Source organism: Seriola aureovittata, chromosome 16 (assembly GCF_021018895.1).
Source record: "Seriola aureovittata isolate HTS-2021-v1 ecotype China chromosome 16, ASM2101889v1, whole genome shotgun sequence".
NCBI classification, from domain to species: Eukaryota; Metazoa; Chordata; class Actinopteri; order Carangiformes; family Carangidae; genus Seriola; species Seriola aureovittata.
In genome coordinates this window covers 6,830,331-6,848,433 of record NC_079379.1, presented here as the reverse complement: position 1 = coordinate 6,848,433, position 18,103 = coordinate 6,830,331, and the positions used below count along the sequence as shown (strand labels likewise).

Sequence of the window (18,103 nt, the reverse complement as noted above, 5' to 3'; positions counted from 1 at the left end):
AATCATAAACATGCCACATTAAAATAATCAAAGTTTATTTATATATCTGACTGGTTGGTCTGGTCATATACAACTGGATCCAGTGAGCAGAGCAGTTGCTTCGCCATCACTTCACTTCATCACCACTCAGTGACTTATTCTCTGGTTACCAGTCTACTTCACTCACACTCAGTGACTTGACTCTGATAAAAACAGCCGAGTTTTATTGATCTCTAGATCTGATTTTGGTTTTTGTGATTATTCTATGGCTTCAGTTTTAAATAACTTAAAACAGTGTATGTTATAGCTTACAGTCTTAAAGGACACTCATAGAGGACCCCAGTAACCAGTCTTAAAGTCTGGCGGTTAGTGACCAGTCAACATCTCTTAATGCCCCTCCCCCCCTATCAAAGCAGTCTGGAACCAGGCCTGAAAGACAGTCTTTGTTTTCCTGAAAGGTAAAAGAACAGATGCCGCGAGACCCACCTTTGGCTCGGTGGTCCTCCTCCTTGGGACACTGTCCTCCCTCCCACCAGCGTCTCTTCAGGATCTCCAGCCTGTTGCTCTCCTGCAGCTGTAAAATCCCCAGAGTGATCTCGTCTCTGAACGGAGAGCCTGCGGAGGAAAAAAAGCCGAGTCGAATTCAGTCAAGACTAAGGTTTATGTGGTGAATTAACACAAGTATAACTAAACGGAATTAAATTTAGCTACAGGGAATCATTTGGTCTTGACTGGAGCGATCAAACCGGCTACGTTTTTAGTCTTTTTCCAATTTATTGAAAGTGATTTTAATAGATCATTGTTGCTCTTTTTTTCTGATCTGGTTCCTGTTCACACTGACTTTATCACAAACAAACCAAAAGCTGTGAGAACAGTGGTCATGTGAACCCAGCAGCAACCTCTGGTAACACTGAAGTGCTAAGTTCAGCTCCTGCAGTTCCTGTAGTGGCCAGTTGAGGCTGGCTCCAAAAGTGAGTCAGTCACCATGTTGACATGTCCAACTTTACAGCAGAATTAAACATGTTTACAGCCTGGTACAAAAAAAATGGTTTTGCTCTTTATAGCTAACTTCCTCCTTCATGATAATCGCTTTTATATAACTCACCTATTTATATTCTATTAAGACTTAAAGTTATGTATAATTGAGGGCGTGCCAGTCTGAGTGACGGGTGGGTGAGTGTATCCTTGCCACAAACAAGTCTCGGCATTTGTCTTGTCGATTTGTATCTCTTTGTGACAAACAGGCAGAGAGTCGCTGGGGTTCACCTCTTTTTTACTCAGTTTTTAAATACAATACACCATGTGTTACCATGGTTAAGACATGATTGTGTAAACTTCCTAATATCTACAGCCTTGATAATATCTACTGTCAAAACATCCTGCGGTTCATCTGCTTTGCTTCCACACACTGAACAAACCACACAAGAGTCCACTTGGAGGGGGACCAAGACCCTCATCGTCAAGTGGTCTCGGTCTGGGTGTTTAGTTTAGCTTTGAGACAACAAACTGCATTAACTGGGCAAACACACAGTTTGTCTGGACGGGAAGAAAGTCAAAAATGGGAAGAGGAAGAAAAATGAGGTGATGTGAGGAAGTTAAAGTGTAAGAAAAGCCTTTAGTTTTAGATTTAATAATATGTCAAGAATTTCTGGTGGCAGGTCTGACTGACACTGTGCAGCAGTTTCAGCTCTTTAATTCAGTCAGTAACAGCCTCAGTTCACCTGCTCACCTCTGCTTTGTTAAACATGTGTTGAGATGCACTAACAAGCTCAGCAGGCTGACATGTTAAGAGACCAAGCGGAAGCCGCATCTTTCACACAAATCAAACATGCTCTCATTCTGCACCTGAGCTCTGTGTTCATGCGTTCATGTGCAGCCGTCTGTTCGAACTCAACACAGACCTCTGCAGCAGCGCGGTGTCACCCACCGACCCCGTCTCCCATTAGTTATTCTTGTATCACTAATGTACAACAGCAAATACGCGCTGTTCTGGTTTCATGGTCTCTCTAAACTAGTTCTATGTGTCCGACCATCAAAACATATTCATAGCAATAAAAAAGCAATAAAAATTGTTGTATAATCAATGAAAACAGACGCACACTCGGCTGGCATGTCCTCCAGTGTGTCGCCTAAACAATGCAGCAGTTTAAAGGTCCCTTATTTTACACTTTTGCTGTGTTTTATTTGAAGTGTTTATCCATAAGAAGATATATTTGTGGTTTTAAGAAACTAAAACCATCTCAATGTAGTTTTGCATCTCCTCTCTCAGGCTTCTCTCTGGAGCTCTAGCAACAGCAGGTCAGTGAGCCAATCAGAAGAGAGGATCTGCGCCTCTTCTCTAATTGGTTGACTGTTTTCTGAGTGATCTAATAAAAAATATAGCAGATTTCAGGTTGAGAAATCAAATCCTGCAAGGGTGGATTGTGGGTTCAGGTGGGCAGGGCTTGGGACAGAGTGGCGCCTGCTTTGTTGTGACATCACAAAGTATAAAGTATAATCAAAGAAGACATGGAAATCTACCTTTATACAATATAGCACCTTTAAATAAATTTGGATGGTGCAACACAGCCAATAAACTACAAGAAAAATACAAAAGTTGAAATTTAAATTTGCATGAATATATCTTATCCACATAAATAAATCTACAACTGTGGAGATTCTAATCTAAAATGTTGACGTGACCAGGCCTTTATTAATAAACACTATTAATAAGAGAGCTGTTAAGTCAGAAAATGTTGACACTGAACACACAATAAGTATTTAATTTTTTTTATTATGTTATGTTTCCTTTTGAAGCACAATATCCACTGATGTGCTCAGAACCACGTCGATCCCAATAAAGCTAATGTAGGACAAAGAGTATGTTTGTGTGGGACAATGTGGGAAACGCTATCAATGCTGAGCTGCACAGTGTGGTAAACGCTCGTTATTTCAGCTGCTGTTACCTTTTCTTATCACCTTTGGGTTACAATACAAATACATCCATATATCAGCACATTGAAAAATAACTCTGGACCACCGGCTTCACCCAGTTATAGGTAGTTAACCAGGATTTGTTATAACTGCATTTCCTTTTTCTTTGTGGTACTCTCCATCATTGTTCTGCTGAAAACTGCATAGCTTGTGATTTTGTGGCTCACAACTCTCCCCATTGGGTGTAGTGCAGCCTTCCCTGCTTCCTTCACAGCCGTTGGATAAAAGCCAGATTTTTAAAAAAGCGTCTGTCCTGCAGTGTTGACTTTTAAAAAACCAATAAAGCCAATAAAATGCGGGACATCGTATGCAGGATGTGGGACAAGGGACAAAAATGCTGCGCAGTCCCGCTCCCACTCGGTTAAGGTTAAGGACAGTTTGTGGTCTTGGTTCTCTATTGTTCAATATTGTAAAAGACACCAGTGACATGAAGATGATTTAACTAAAACCACCATCTTGCCCTCAGCTTAACCAACGTGTTTCTGTTGCCTATTACATCACACAGCACTCAGGATATGGACCTTAGTCTCTCATGTCCAAATCATGATCTTTATACTCCCATGATCCACTGCGACCTCACGCATACAAGCCATTCATTAGAATAAAACATTACCAGGACCAGGATCCATATTTGAAGAACCACTGTAAGAAAGCAGCTGTGTGAGTGCTGTAAGTCATTCTTGACACTGTTACAGAAAAGAGTTGATTCAGCTTTATGCTAACATAAATCATACTGGTCCCTGTCATTAATACTTTGTCCACTACAGTTGTAAATTAGCGAACCTTCATCCTTGCCTCTCCTCCTCACTCCATCACTCATTCATCTTCCATTAAAATGTGACACTGACTTTCAGACAATGACACACAGCAGGAAGTGCGTGTTTCAAAGTAAAAGACGAGTGAAGTCTTTGACACAGCGATGGCACTTGAACAGGTTTGATGTTCCATTTTTCACAGTTACAGATTGATTCGTTCGTTCCCTCTTGACTTCCTTTTCTTTTCTTTCTTAACAAAACAGATATATGTCACTTTATGGAAAGATTAACTGAAGCCTTGAAGCCAGTAGTACCTCATTTCCAAAAGAATTATCAACTTTTTTTCAAAATGGATGGATATCAATTCAGACGTGAACTCTTCTTTTCCCCGTTTTCCTCTTTGACCCCTTCAAACTCTGCTCACAAAGATCTCGGATTCTTTAGGTTTCAGACTTTTTCAGACCATTAACTTTTAGAAATTTTACTTTGCAAGTAACTTCCATGTTAAGTACTGCAAGTACATTTTGATACTCATATTTTGAAATTACATTTTGTCATGAATCAACAGATCAGCCGCCGGAATCGTCTGTAACACCTAATCTAAGCAAATCTTAACATAAAAGGTAATAAAACAGGCATATATACTGTAGGTCCTTTTACAATATAGTTTAGGTTAATTTTGTTGGAAGACCTGTTATGCAAGTGTGTGATCAGGATCCCTCCCCCTACTTGCCCTTTGGAGGTTTTCTGACAGGTCCAACTGGGAGGAGACCTCAAGCTGGGCCCAGAGCAGTGAGAAAACCTCCCAGGCCAGATGGATTAATCTCACCCGGCCCTGGGACACCTGAATGTCCCTCAGAACGAGCTGGAGGAAAGTAGTTTGGTTTGGATGGTTCCTTTTAGTCGACCGAACTTTCAGCTCCCAGAACACAGAAGCCAAAATGACGCTTTAATTTTAAAGCAGCTGGAAGTTTCCCAATCAGCACAGTTAACATGTGAACCACTGCCTAACTGCAGCACCTGGTGACTCTGCTGCTTTTATTTGCATCACTTAATGTGGAGGCTGACTGACAGGCCAGTCTCCCAAAAAGCTCTCCCGCTGTTCCCTTCCCTCTCTCCACATCTGCTCGTCCTGCCTCCATTAAATATGCTAATCTATGCACTAATACTTATCACCAGGAACAAGTCTGTGGCAGACGACAAGGTGAGGGGCCAGACGCTGGCAAAAAAGGCAGAACGCCGCCAAACTGGAGTCAGGATGGGTTTAATTTGCCAAGAACAGCAGCTGCACAAAGAATATGACCTGGTTAACGGCTGCGACCGAGCCGACACACAAGGTGACAGACCGAAGGAAACACAGCCTCAATGTATTACATACAAGATGTGATGTGACAGCAGGCTAAACACATCCAGGTTAGTGTTTCCACTTCTCCTGCAGCAGGAATTAAAACATTCATCTGGTGGAAAAACTGTTTTATTGGTTGTTCTTAAAGATCCCATATTGTATAAAGGTAGATTTCCATGTGTTGTTTGATTATAAAGCAGGTCTAGGTTCTATATTAATACTGAATGTATCAAAGCGCTCAGTCCACAGAGAAATGCACACAGCTTGTATTCAGAAACTAAGCCTTAAAATGAGCCGTCAGGACTTCTGTAACTTTATGATGTCACAATAAAGCAGTCAACGCTCTCAGCCATACCCCAAGCCCCGCCCACCAGGACACACCATCCAACCTTGAAGGATTTGGTTTACCTGAAATCTGCTATATTTTTATTGGATCACTCAGAAAACAGCCAGCCAATCAGAAGAGAGGCTCAGAGCCTCTCTGGAGAGGGAGCGATGTTAAACTACATTGAGATGGTTTTTGGTTCTTAAAACCACAAAATCTATCTTCTTATGGATCAACACTTCAAACAAAAACAGGAAAAGTGTAAAATATGGGACCTTAAATATTTGTACTGTACCAGCTAAGAGTTCCACATAAGATTTAAGCCTAGAAAACACTTACAACAAATGGTGTTTGCCAGACTAGCAGGCAGCTTTATACCTACCCCTAACACATATATGCAAGTAGCAGGCATCAATATGCCTCAATATACCTTCAGGCTTTGTGTCAGTTTTCAGTAAGCAGCAAAAAAAGAAACATGACTCCTGCCCAAAAATAGTTGACTAAAAAATGTCCTTTTCAGCAAACTACTCAGGTCGATCACGTCTCTAAAAAGCAACACTGTCTCTATTTTTCCAAGCCATCCTTGAAAAAAAAAATTGAAAAAAAATCTCTTGCCTCTAAGTGGTTGTTAATACAAATGAGAAAAAATAAACTTGAACTCCTCTTGCTTTTCAGTGCTTCCGTAAACGAAGCGAAACAAATTCTATACAAAGTACATCGGTCAAGTTAATCTTATTCATACAGAATCACAAAATCACAAGTCACATATTAAAAGGTTTCACAGTCTGTGCAGGATACAGTACGACATCCTCCATCCACAGACCTGACACTGCTAATGCAGTGGATATGTTTGGGTCAAGTCAAGTTATATAGACGGCATTTTATGTATATTTGATCCTTTGTTTTCATTTGACTTAAATATATACAGTACATATATAATATATATATATATATACATATTTGTTCTCATGTTTTTTATTTATAGTTATTAATTTTTATAGTTATTTTATTTAATTCCCAGTGAAGTTTACGGTTTCAGTGCACTGATGTCATTTTGGACAAAGAGGTTTATTGTTAAACTGTAAAATATCCTGCTTTCATGACATATCTTTTTCCCAAGTTTCGCAAATGTATATCGGCCAATATATTGATATCAGCCGATATATATTGATATCGGAATATATTCACTTCCTAATATCAGTATCGGCATGGGCCCCAAAAATGCAATATCAATCAGGCTCTAGTAATCATGTCATTAGGAGGGTTGGGTCCTCCCGTTCACTCACCCAGAGGCATGCCGATACCGTAGCCTTTGGTGTCCAGCAGTCCTCCGATCTGCGTGAGGTTGCAGTTGAGGCTGCGGTAGTACTCGTTCATGGTGCTCTCCATCAGGAAGGCGTACTTGGAGTTGAGGACGCGGGCGATGCCCTCTTCAGTGCTCTTCACGAACACGCTGGGCTGCTTGGAGTACATGTAGTTCCACATCCTCTGGTACGTCTGGTACCGCGAGTTCTGGAGGAAGAGGAGGGAGAAGAGTGAGACACGGAAAAATACAAAATACAAAATACAAAATCAATAACACACAGTGTCTGAAATGAAACAATACCAAGAGAGGAATAAGTTGAATAAAATCAATACAGATTAATTACAGTCTCACCATGAAGAAGGTCATGGTGGAGCCCCCGTGGATGGTGCCGTACTGGATGTTGGTTTGGTCGGCCAGGTCGTCCGGAGACTCGATGGGAACCTCCATCCTCTGAACGGTGAGAAACGCCGCCAAGTTGGCCGTGTAGGACGAGATGATGATGAGGGTGAAGGCCCACCTGAGAGGAGCCGAGAGGAAGAGCGGCGTTAACCTTTATTTACCCCGAGAAACTTGCACACACTCGCTCGTTTTTTTCCCCCCTCTCTCTCTTCATTAAGAGCTGTGAGCGGAAAAAACAGGAGAGAGACAGATGGAGAGCTCTGCAGGAAACGTCAGGAGTTTTAGGTAAAAATCATCAACCTAAAGATGAACTCGGGCTGCAGAGACGAGCAGGATGTCTCCGCTGCAGAGGAAATGAGACGGAAGTGATGAGCAAGGGAATTAGGAAGAGAGAGGAGGGGAAGGATGGAGGCAAACAGAGAGGAGGGAGGAGAGAGAGGTGAGGAGAGTAGTTACCCTCATTGTCACGGATGGAATCGAACATACACCACACGTTCAGATTCATGATCTGACTCAGGTCATGTGACTGGAGTGCACTACCCTCTCCTCTCCTTTGTCAATAAGGCTACGACCTAATTTCTACTGTTTCCCTTTCAGTCAGTAAGTAAGTCAGTCAGTCAGTGAGTCAGTCAGTCAGTCATCAACATGCTGCAGTTTGTGCCACAGCCATCATGAGTTTTTATGGGGCTAAGTGCCCGGTGAGGCCGAGAGCTGTCAGAGAAAAGATGCTGATGGCCTCTCCAGTCCCTCCACCATCTGTCCTACTGCAGCTACTGGGACTGATGGAGGGAGGGAGGGAGGGAGAGAGGGGGAAGGAGAGAGAGGACAGGTATTTGGAGAGTAATGGTAATTTCCATCTCCACAGACAGCAGGAGGACGGAGGTAAATATTTGTTGTTTGTCTGTTTCTATCAGCACTGATGTAGAAGGGACGGGAGGAGAGGGGGAGGAGAAGGACAGAGGATGCGAGGAGGAGAGAGGAGGAGAAGGACAGAGGACATGAGGAGGAGAGAGGAGGTTCAGGACAGAGGACATGAGGAGGAGAGAGGAGGTTCAGTACAGAGGACATGAGGAGGAGAGAGGAGGTTCAGTACAGAGGACATGAGGAGGAGAGAGGAGGTTCAGGACAGAGGACATGAGGATGAGAGAGGAGGTTCAGTACAGAGGACATGAGGAGGAGAGAGGAGGTTCAGTACAGAGGACATGAGGAGGAGAGAGGAGGTTCAGTGGAAATAAACCGAGAAGAGAAAGCGACATCATCATTTTCACACGAGCCACTTCACCATCTGTTCACCTTCAGCTGATGCTCCTGAGGGAGGGAGGGAGGGAGGGAGGGGGGAGGAAACACTTGATTTTAACAATGAGGAAAGTGGCTGTGATGTGAGCATCATTCACTTCAAGAATCTGTGTAACTGGAGGATTTAAAAATATATACATATTGAAGACGAGGTCAGATCAGGGCCGTACCTTTCCTGGCTCACACATAATTCTCCCTTGAGAACTCATGATTTTCATTATTCATCAAACGTTTTGGTTTGTAGCGGCTCTTTCTGAGACAGGCATGATACAGAGATTCACCTGCTGTGAGAGGCCAACGCTCTACTGTTCTCAAGAGACTGTGCTGCAAAAAACGAGCCCATAGGTCGTCTGTGCTGCAGGTTATTATGACCCATAGTTACGTTTTGTTGTTAGGCGACATCTAGTGGTCAAAGTAATTATGACAGGAGCAAAGGAAGAATTGCGGTGACGTAGTATAAACAGAGACAACGTCCACGTCAGGAGGACACTGTGGTGGATGGATGGGACAACAAAACAGAGCAATACGACACAGGAGAGCGGTGTTCGATTCCCATGTGAAAGTAGCAGTTTATGTTGTTTCTATTATCCATGACTGTTCGATAAAGTTAACACCGTTGTCATTATTGTAACCACGACAACAAAAACTGTCTTTTGATTGTTGATGAAGTAGTTATTTTAACCCAAATGACCTCAAAGATCTTTTCCTAAACCGACAGCGGGGTACCTACCTTTGTCACCATGGTTACTATAATAACGGTCATGGCTTGGTTAGGTTTAGGAAAAGATTCGGGTTAAAATAAGTACTTCCTCAATATTAGATGATCCTTGTTGTCATGGTTACAATAATAACAAAGTGGTTAACTTTGTTGTGGATAAGATAAAACAACATAAACTACTACTAAGTAACTACAGGCCATAATAACCTGCTGCGCAGACGACCTGATTTATTTCAGGAGGACAGTCTCTCTGTGACACCTGTAACAGACAGGCTCTGTTAGTTTTTCTTCCAAACTTTGTAGATGTGGCTCGTTCATACTCTGCTGCTGACCTTGCTTCACTACACCCACACTTAGTCTGCTTAATTGCATCTCGCTGATTAATTGCTGAGCTCAAGCAACGACCGACGCTCTGCAGGAGTCAGAAACAGGTATATGAGCCTGGAGAGACAGAGGTACGACCACGTAAGATTACTCTGTCTGCACTGGCGGAGGAGGGGAATCATCAGCCTCAGTCCTCCATCAGTGTCACACTGAATGTGTTCAGTTAAAGTATGGCTGTGTGGTTAGAGGGACATAAGATGGTCCAGCAGTTAAAGTAAGGCCAGATATCTGAAATGAAAAGCAGGGAAATTTCCAGTTTGGCAGTCAGTGTATCATTAAAATATAATAAACTATGGTGAAGGACAACTGATAAAATGACGACTCTCTACCTTTGAAGCAGTTATGAAGTCCACCTGTGTGTCGATTCCTCAATATTTTATATTATATTCCTTTCAGTCGTAAGGGTCCGCAGATCAAAAGAATCATAAAAGGTTGTGAATATTGTTGTGTGAAGTCCATTGTAGGCAGTCGTGCAAATTCTTCACTTCTTCCAACATAAAAACAATTTTTTTCAAGTTACGGCTAGGCGGCTATGTGTATGTTTGTTTTTGTTCACCGGTGATGAACCCTAACCAATGAATGAGCCAGCTAAAAAATGAATTAAAAAATCTGAGTGGATAGTTTGATGGTTTTGCTATAGCCAGCAGTAAGACCCCTCTTTTGGCCAAAACAAGCACAAAGCTCGATGTCCTAGGTGTCCTTTTTTAATTCATAGATAAAAATGGGGACATTTCCAGGGACAGGCCATCAAAAACAGGGGCCAGGCCATCAAAATCGGGAACTGTCCTCGGAAAACGGGGACATCTGGTCACCCTAAGTTAAAGCAGACAATATAAACTTCAAGTACGAACCAGACTCCGCTGACGCAGCGTGTGGACAGAGCCCGGGGCATGATCTCTGAGCCCTGCTGCATGAAGCCACCCACTGGGAACCACAGGCTGTTCCCCAACGTGTACTGGTTCTCCAGGATGTCCCGCCGCTCCCGCAGACACGGGTGAGGGTTGTACCATTCATAGGGGCTGAGCCTTTGGAGAGGGGGGAGCGAGAGAGAGAGAAAGAAAGAGAGAGAGAGAGAGAGAGAGTGAGAAACAAACATATTAGGAAAGTCAGCGGAGTCCTGTCATAGAGAACAGAGACCAGACTCGGACCACCTCCCGACACATTACGTTCTTTATTCTTTCTGTTTTGACACGGAGGGTTTGGTCTGTTCCACTGTGACATTAAATAAAACATCTTCTCATAACCTGCACACAAGTTCACAGTGAGCTCCTCCATCCAACATCACTGACTCCATAATCATTCTGATGAAAATTTTATTCTTTTATACTCCAAATAACATTGAAAAACATGTGACCAACACAACTGCATTTTCATCTTCAACCTGCAATGCTTTTAGTGTTTTCACTCATAGTGAATACATCTATTCACACCTGCCTCACACAGTGTGAAAGTGTAAGAGCAGTAAACAGGAAGAAATTCATTCAGACGTTCTACACAAAAGGAAACGACATAATGACTGTGTTTACAGTGTTAAACAGTTTGACTGAGTTATTTTGATGTTACTTTGAGTGACAAAATTACAGGCAGAGAGAGCTTCACTTACTGAGACTGAAAGACAAGTGTGACAAGGCGTTTGTGTTATTTTAAACACTACTGCTTTTACTGAAGCCATGACCCAATATTAAAATAAAAAATTCAGATGTTCTGGTACTTATACACTTCAGTCAGCACACACACACACACACACACACACACACACACACACACACTGAGGTAGTTACCTGGCGGCAAGGAAGAGGACGCAGCTGACGGCGAGGTAAGCCAACAACATGAAGAGCCAGACAGCCGGAGAGAAGGGATCCAGGAAGGAGAAGTAACCTGGTTTACGACCCTGAGAGAGACAGAGACACACACACACACACACACACACACACACACACACACACACACACACACACACACACACAGTTATTAAAGTTGAGTGAAACGAGTTAATGTGTGTACCATTCTGTTGTTTACATGTTAGAATCAATGTACAATGCACTGAGTGACGTACATGAAAACACACCTGGTGGTGTACTGAACCATGACATCAAGGCTCTTTGTGTGTTGATGCATCAGTATATGTCACTTTTTTAATTACCAAAATCAACATGGAAAAGCAGCAGTTTTATCACATCATTCACTCAGCAGATCCGCATCATAGCTACTGTATCTTGACTGTTTCTTCTGGCTTTGACTGCAAAACATTATTGATTTTGAATGATTCTGCAGGATTGGGTGTTATGATAATATACACAATGACCGGAGCTCCCCTCCTCTGTGATAAACAGTTTCAGTTTGTGTGCTGCATCCTTTGGAGGACACGATTTACGTAGGTGTGGCCTTTCGTAGCTGTTGTAGACCGTGAAGGCCTAACTGAAATGAGACGGTCTGGCTTATAGGGGATTATTGCTTTGCAGCACCAGCTATTCCTGCCCTTACCATTGCATCACAAGGCATTGCATCCCGGTGCCTAGCAACCCTGACAACACTACATTTGTAGCTTGAAATTGAAGCTTTAAGGACATTGGTTTCAACAGTAGCTGTTGAATCGAACTGACACCCAATACTTAATTTAAAAGTGTAATCCTCAGGCTCTCTGTCGATGTCGTTTGCTGCCATATTATTTTAATTTCCGGCACGCAATGAATCTTGGGATAGGTTGGACCATGGAGGATCCACCTGTTGGAGCCTTTTTTACTCAGGAAAAGGAGGCCGTATTTGAAAGAGCCTTCAAAATGGGAAAGGCTAGCCTAGCTAGCATCACTGATGACAGTGATGTCACAGTGTACTGACACACCCTGGAGTACACTTCTACGTCACTGTAACAAGGTGAGAAGGTTTTTCAGGAAGTGTTACGTTACTCTGTAAAATCTCTGGGTTTATTAGGGCGTTGGGGCACATGTCAATCAATGAGCAGGGGCACTTTTCTTGTTATATTTAATTTTTTTATAATTGTTACATCATTGTCACAACACACCAATATCTGTCTAAATTAACTGAAAGTAGGCATTCCTGTAGGTTAGATATACTGTATATGTTTATAGGAACACTTGTACACCTGCTTAGTCATGCAGTTATCCAATCAGCCAATCATGTGGCAGCAGCTTAATGCACAAAACCCTGCAGATACTTTGACTGTCGAAGCCTGGTCTGATGAATATGGATTTCTGCTGAGCCAGCAGACGGTAGGGCGGGGTAGGTGGAGGATTTTACCCATGATGCCTATTCTGCACATTGTTATGTGTATTTGCTGATTGAGCCGGTTCTGAACTTTAAATTCAAGTGGAAAAACATGAAGTTTAACATCAGTGGAAGTTCTTATATCTGCAGCTGGCAGCGGTGAATTGTGATAATGACCATCTGCCAATCACAGCGGCGCGCAGAGAACTGTCAACGTCTCAGGCTTAGAAAACACAATCCTGTCTTTCAGATTGACAGCCATGTATTTTGGAAAATTACAGTGTTGGAATTGGATCGTTTCCCTTTTTTTCCCTTTCCTCAGCTTGTCACATTTTCTCAGCACGTAAACCTGCAATTGGAATAAAACAACAAAAACAAGATAAACCAGTAAACTGCAGTTACAAGCTTTTCGAGTGTTAATGACTGTAAGCTGATGTTCCCCTGTGAGTTGCTTCCAATCGACCCATTTCATCACCTCCCCTCCCTGCTGTTTATGATGCCTCGTTCTCCCCCCGTCGTCCCCTGGAAAAAAGGATTTGGCAGCAAAGAGAGCTGAGGAACTCCCAGATTGGACCCAATTAAAGCAGATGACTGGAGCTGTAATGGAGGCAATCAACTCTGTTTCGTTTTTTTTTTTCCATTCTGGCTCATTTAAAAGAACACCATGTGAGGTTTGGCAAAGGGCTGAGACGATTATCTGATGCAAGGTTGCTTTGTACCTCTGAATCACACTTAGATGTCCCGTGTAGAAAGCTGGATCACATGTTGAAGTAGAAAATGGCGGGTGACAGCAGGTGCATCTCATCGACTACCATCAGTCTCAGGGTTGACTTTTTTTATGTTTTAGTGTTTTTTGTTTTTCCTTCCAACCATGCAGCCTCCGGTCATTTCCAAATGGTCTTTAAGGAATAGTTCAACACACTTATTCACATTCTTCACAGTGAGCTGAGAAGATCAATGTGAGTCTCATAGAGCCGGAGTCAGGATATGGTTAGCTTAGCTTCAGTCAATGGAAGCAGATAATGAAACGCTGAAATATGACAAATTGACAAATCGTATGTCTTTTATTTAATCTGCACAGAAACAAAATAATAAAATGTTTAAAGGGGAGTTATGTGTTGGAAAGTTGAGGCTAACATCCATGTTTTTTGCCATACAGCTTAAGCTAATGTGCTAAATGCTGAAAACATGAAATCAATGAGCCCTTCATGTTTCTAGATATAACCAAGATTTGTTAGCCTTAAAGGTGTCTTATAAAAAACAATAAACAATCAGCATTGTATAATGTTAAGCTATCTGTCGCTGACAGGTGGCTAGCTGTACAGTTAGCTTAGCGCTGCTGCTGTTCCTAAACACATAAGACTCAAAGTTAACAGTTCAGGACTTGAACTGAACTTGTGACTTACAGACTCCCACCTTGACTCAGGACTTCCCAGCAAAATTACACACCTCTACCATATATACTCACTAGAGCACAAAAACGTGGATTAATCCACCACTGAAAATAGTTCCCAGCAAATGTATTATTGTAGTAGTGTAATACTGAGAGCTGGACTAACGTGTTGTTCAGAGTCTTGTTCACAAGTGAGGGTAAGATGGATTTGTTCCAGCCATCACCTATGGTCATGAGCTCTGGGTAGACATCGAAAGAATGAGATACAAGAGACTGAAATGAGTTTCCGCAGGGTGTCTGGGTCCAGCCTTAAAGAAAGGGTAAGGAGCCTGACCCACCCCAGATAAACAGAACACAATGGATGTATGGATGGATGGATGGACTAGATGCACTGACAAACATAGTGTTGGTTTGAGTCTGCACATGAGATTTGGTGACAATAAGAAAAATAGAGAAGAGCACCAGTTTTATATTTTCAATTTAAGCAACGTTACAAAGTCTAAAGACAGCGGTGGATTTCCTTTAACTTGACAGCAGAAGGCAATCTCTTCACAAACACTGAACCACCTGCTACGTCTGTTTGCTCTGTTTTGGATGTTTCTTCCTCCGCAGGCGGTGAAGATTCTCCATCCACGTTACTTTTGTATGTGACATTTTGTTATTCATACTGATAAATAACACATGTAGGTCAGGCGGCCACTATCCTCAGAGCTTGTTCTGACCTGATGCCGTATCAGAGGTGAGTTTACTGCATCAGTACACCTCGGCTGTGCAGCCTATCAGATAAGCTGTCAATCACCAAAACTCACAACACTCTCTTTGAAGAACTTTCCCCTGTAGTTGTCTGAGCTTTAAAATTCTCAGTTCTGGATCCTGAAGTCAACTGAGATGAAAGAAAGAGGAAACACGCTGTCTGCAGTTGTTAATTTGTGACTGTGTGCCACAGCGTCACACATGAACAATAACAAAGCAAATTCCACTAGCATTTTTATCAATCAATTACTTAAATTAGCCTTTGATTATATTCTAGCCCGCCATCTAATGGATAAGAAAAAAATGGGTCAGAAGCCAAACTGGTCTACGCCCAAGATTAATTAAAGGATTATGCACAACCCTTTTGACAGTGTTTTCCGCTGTTAAAATAGCAAAAGTGGATTTGGACCCTGAATGCTCTTGCTCCATGTGCTTAGGTTGAGCACAAAATGAAGCTGTGAAGACGGCCCGTTAACACACTATGAAAACAGAAGTGAATGAAGACAAACATGGGCTGATATAAAGAAAATGACAAATTACATCTACTTTGAAAAAGTTCACAAGCTGGAGATATGAGGTTTTTAATGCGACTGCAGTGATACGCCAATAAAGGCCAAAACTTAAAGATCTAGCAGCTGAATTAAAGACACATCATGCTGATAGAAATATGCATTAATACATGACAATCCCTTCAATAAAATACTAAACACCCAGGACAAAACCATCAATAACTGTAAAACATGAATTACTCTTTTTGTCTGTTTTAATCTGTCAGTCTAATTTTCCTCCGCAAGTAACATAATGTTTAGCTTCTTAAAAATCTCCACTTCCAATCTTCCAAACAATGACACTGTCATTGTTGAGGGAGCAACAATGACAGCGCTGTCACAGCTGTCACAGCTGGTATCTCCACAGTGATGATCTCAGAGCTCCTCGTACTTCGCTGTAATAAATTGTTGTGCTGCAGATGCAGTGAATAGCAAAGTGATAATACATCGAGCACTAATGAATTGGGAGCAGCAGCAGACATAAATTTACACCGTTCAGCACCGGGGGGCAAGAACACTGATAAACACGATGGCACTTCACTAATGTGTGTACATAAGTCAACAGCTTGAGCAATTAAATAGATTACCATCTTTAAGTCTGCTCGCAAGCTATTTAGATACATGCTGCGTGTGTGTGTGTGTGTGTGTTTTATAATGTGCATAAAGCTCTTTACACTTCCATACACAACCCTATTGTTTATTTAGTTGCTTTGGGAGTTACAGAGTAGTTATGAGATTTAATGTGTTGGTTTGTGTGATGCATTCAGGAGCTTGTACACGCTCAGATATTAATGTACTGCTCCTGCTGAGAGAGGGGTGGGGGGCGGGGTCTGCATGTTCTCCTCCTGCCTGCGTGGGTTTCCTCCGGCTTCCTCCCACAGTCCAAACACATGCAGGTGAACTGGCAGTTCATAGGTGTGAATGTGAGTGCGAAATGGTTGTTCGTCTCTGTGATAGACTGGCGACCTGTCCAGGTTACACCCCCCCCCTCCGGATCCCTAAAAGGATAATGAATGAATGATGAGTGAATGAATCATGCTGAGAGTTGTCATGGGACTGGGCCAAGAGTTTGAAGGGCCCCGAAGGCCCCTGGTTGTCCATATGGCAATTACATTAATTTGTGTTTTGTAATATACACGACTGAAGGCAACGCTGTCTCTGGAAATTATGCTTCTGAGCTGCAGCAGCAAATATGTTGTGTACATAATGTAATCACTTGCTGGATTATGTTCAGAGGAAACAGTTTTTTTTTTTAACTTTAACTAATGAAGCTTATTTTATTAACGGTGGCAAGAGTCGCCAGGAGGCGGGTGGCGTGGATGGAGGACTGCAGGTTAACATCCAGAGTCCTATCTGTGGTTTAGACAACTGTGGCTCAGGAGATAAAGCAGGTCGTCCACTAACCAGATGGTTGGTGGTCCATATGTTGAATTGTAAAATGCTTTGAGTGGTTGATAAGATAAGAAAAGCTCTTTATAAGTGCAGTTCATTTACCTTTTAACAGCTCTTTGGTTCAGTTCAGTGTAAGATGGACCTTTCTGATCCAGGATCTGTCTATGACCTGAAACAAGAGCTGAGAGAGTCTGAACAGAGCCAGAAAACAGCTCAATAAATGTCACTACAAGTGGAGATTGTTCTGGGACATCAGATATTTTGGTGGAAACGTTTGAGCATCTGTGAAACATCTGTGAACATTTTACTTTACTGCAACTTGTCAAACGTGTAAATTCACATCGTTTCGTCATCGCGTTAACAGAAAACAATCTGGTCACAAAGTTACGTTTCCTACAAAACATCTTTGCTGCTGCAGTTTAGCTGTGTGTGTGTGTGTGTGTACACCATCATCAGCATTGGCCTGTTGGCCAGTCTATCTACTGTGCATAACGGTCGCTGGTGCTGCACTTGCAATTGCAGCAGCCTGGTGTGTAGCGGAGTGAATTTATGATGCCTCGGTTCAGACTGGATCAGGAGGCCGAAGTCCTGGTCCAGATCTCTGATCTGATCTCTGTACTGCTTGTCGGCCTGGCGGCGTGAGAGCGTAAACTGTCGCCACAGGGAGTAAAAAAAAAAAAAAAAAAAGCTCTCTGTCGACTTAATCTTCAAATAAACACTGGAGAAAATGAAGGTGGGGTGACGCTGCCTCGGCTGGACACGCACCGAGCAGCTGACTGAGCGCCGAGTCAATACACCCAGGTTCTGACAGCGGACCGGATCAAACATGGAGGACAGATGGTAGAGGTGAATACTGATGAGCTGCAGATGTACAGCGTCTGCATCTCATCATCAGTCTGCCCTCAGCGGACACACATTATTATGTCTTAATGATAACAACAAATAAATGAACGTTCCATTTAGAGTTACTGTTGTGGGAAAGACTCAGGTTCAACCCACCCATGAAAAAGGGGGCACCTCCAGTCCTCTTCAAAGACTTGGAGGTGTCATGTGGGAAACAGTTACAATAACAATATAGTAAAAAATCAATAATCTATTTAAAATATTACTAATACTGGGTTATCACTACAATAATAATACTAATAATATAGTTTGTACCTCCAGGTGTCCTGTCTGCAGATTTACAGATGTAGCTTTTGTAACACAGGTCTACAGGGAACTGCTTTCTGGGCCACAGGGGATTTTATTTTTGTTGGCCTCGGGACACACTGTCAGCATGACTGACTTTGCCACAACATATCCTGCTCTATTA

General features: G+C 42.4%; 1 protein-coding gene across 2 annotated transcripts in view; it reads right to left on the bottom strand.

Annotated features, from left to right (window-relative positions):
* LOC130183977 (glutamate receptor ionotropic, kainate 5-like) overlaps window positions 1–18,103 on the bottom strand; it is a 218,708-nt gene that overhangs the window by 10,276 nt on the left and 190,329 nt on the right. For both annotated transcript variants that reach the window (XM_056399689.1, XM_056399690.1), the window contains exons 15-19: window positions 11,262–11,371; window positions 10,332–10,505; window positions 7,035–7,200; window positions 6,664–6,889; window positions 466–594 (exon numbers count right to left, since the gene is read on the bottom strand). In XM_056399689.1, coding sequence (XP_056255664.1) covers window positions 466–594; window positions 6,664–6,889; window positions 7,035–7,200; window positions 10,332–10,505; window positions 11,262–11,371 — 805 coding nt within the window. The remainder of the gene's footprint in view (window positions 1–465; window positions 595–6,663; window positions 6,890–7,034; window positions 7,201–10,331; window positions 10,506–11,261; window positions 11,372–18,103) is intronic.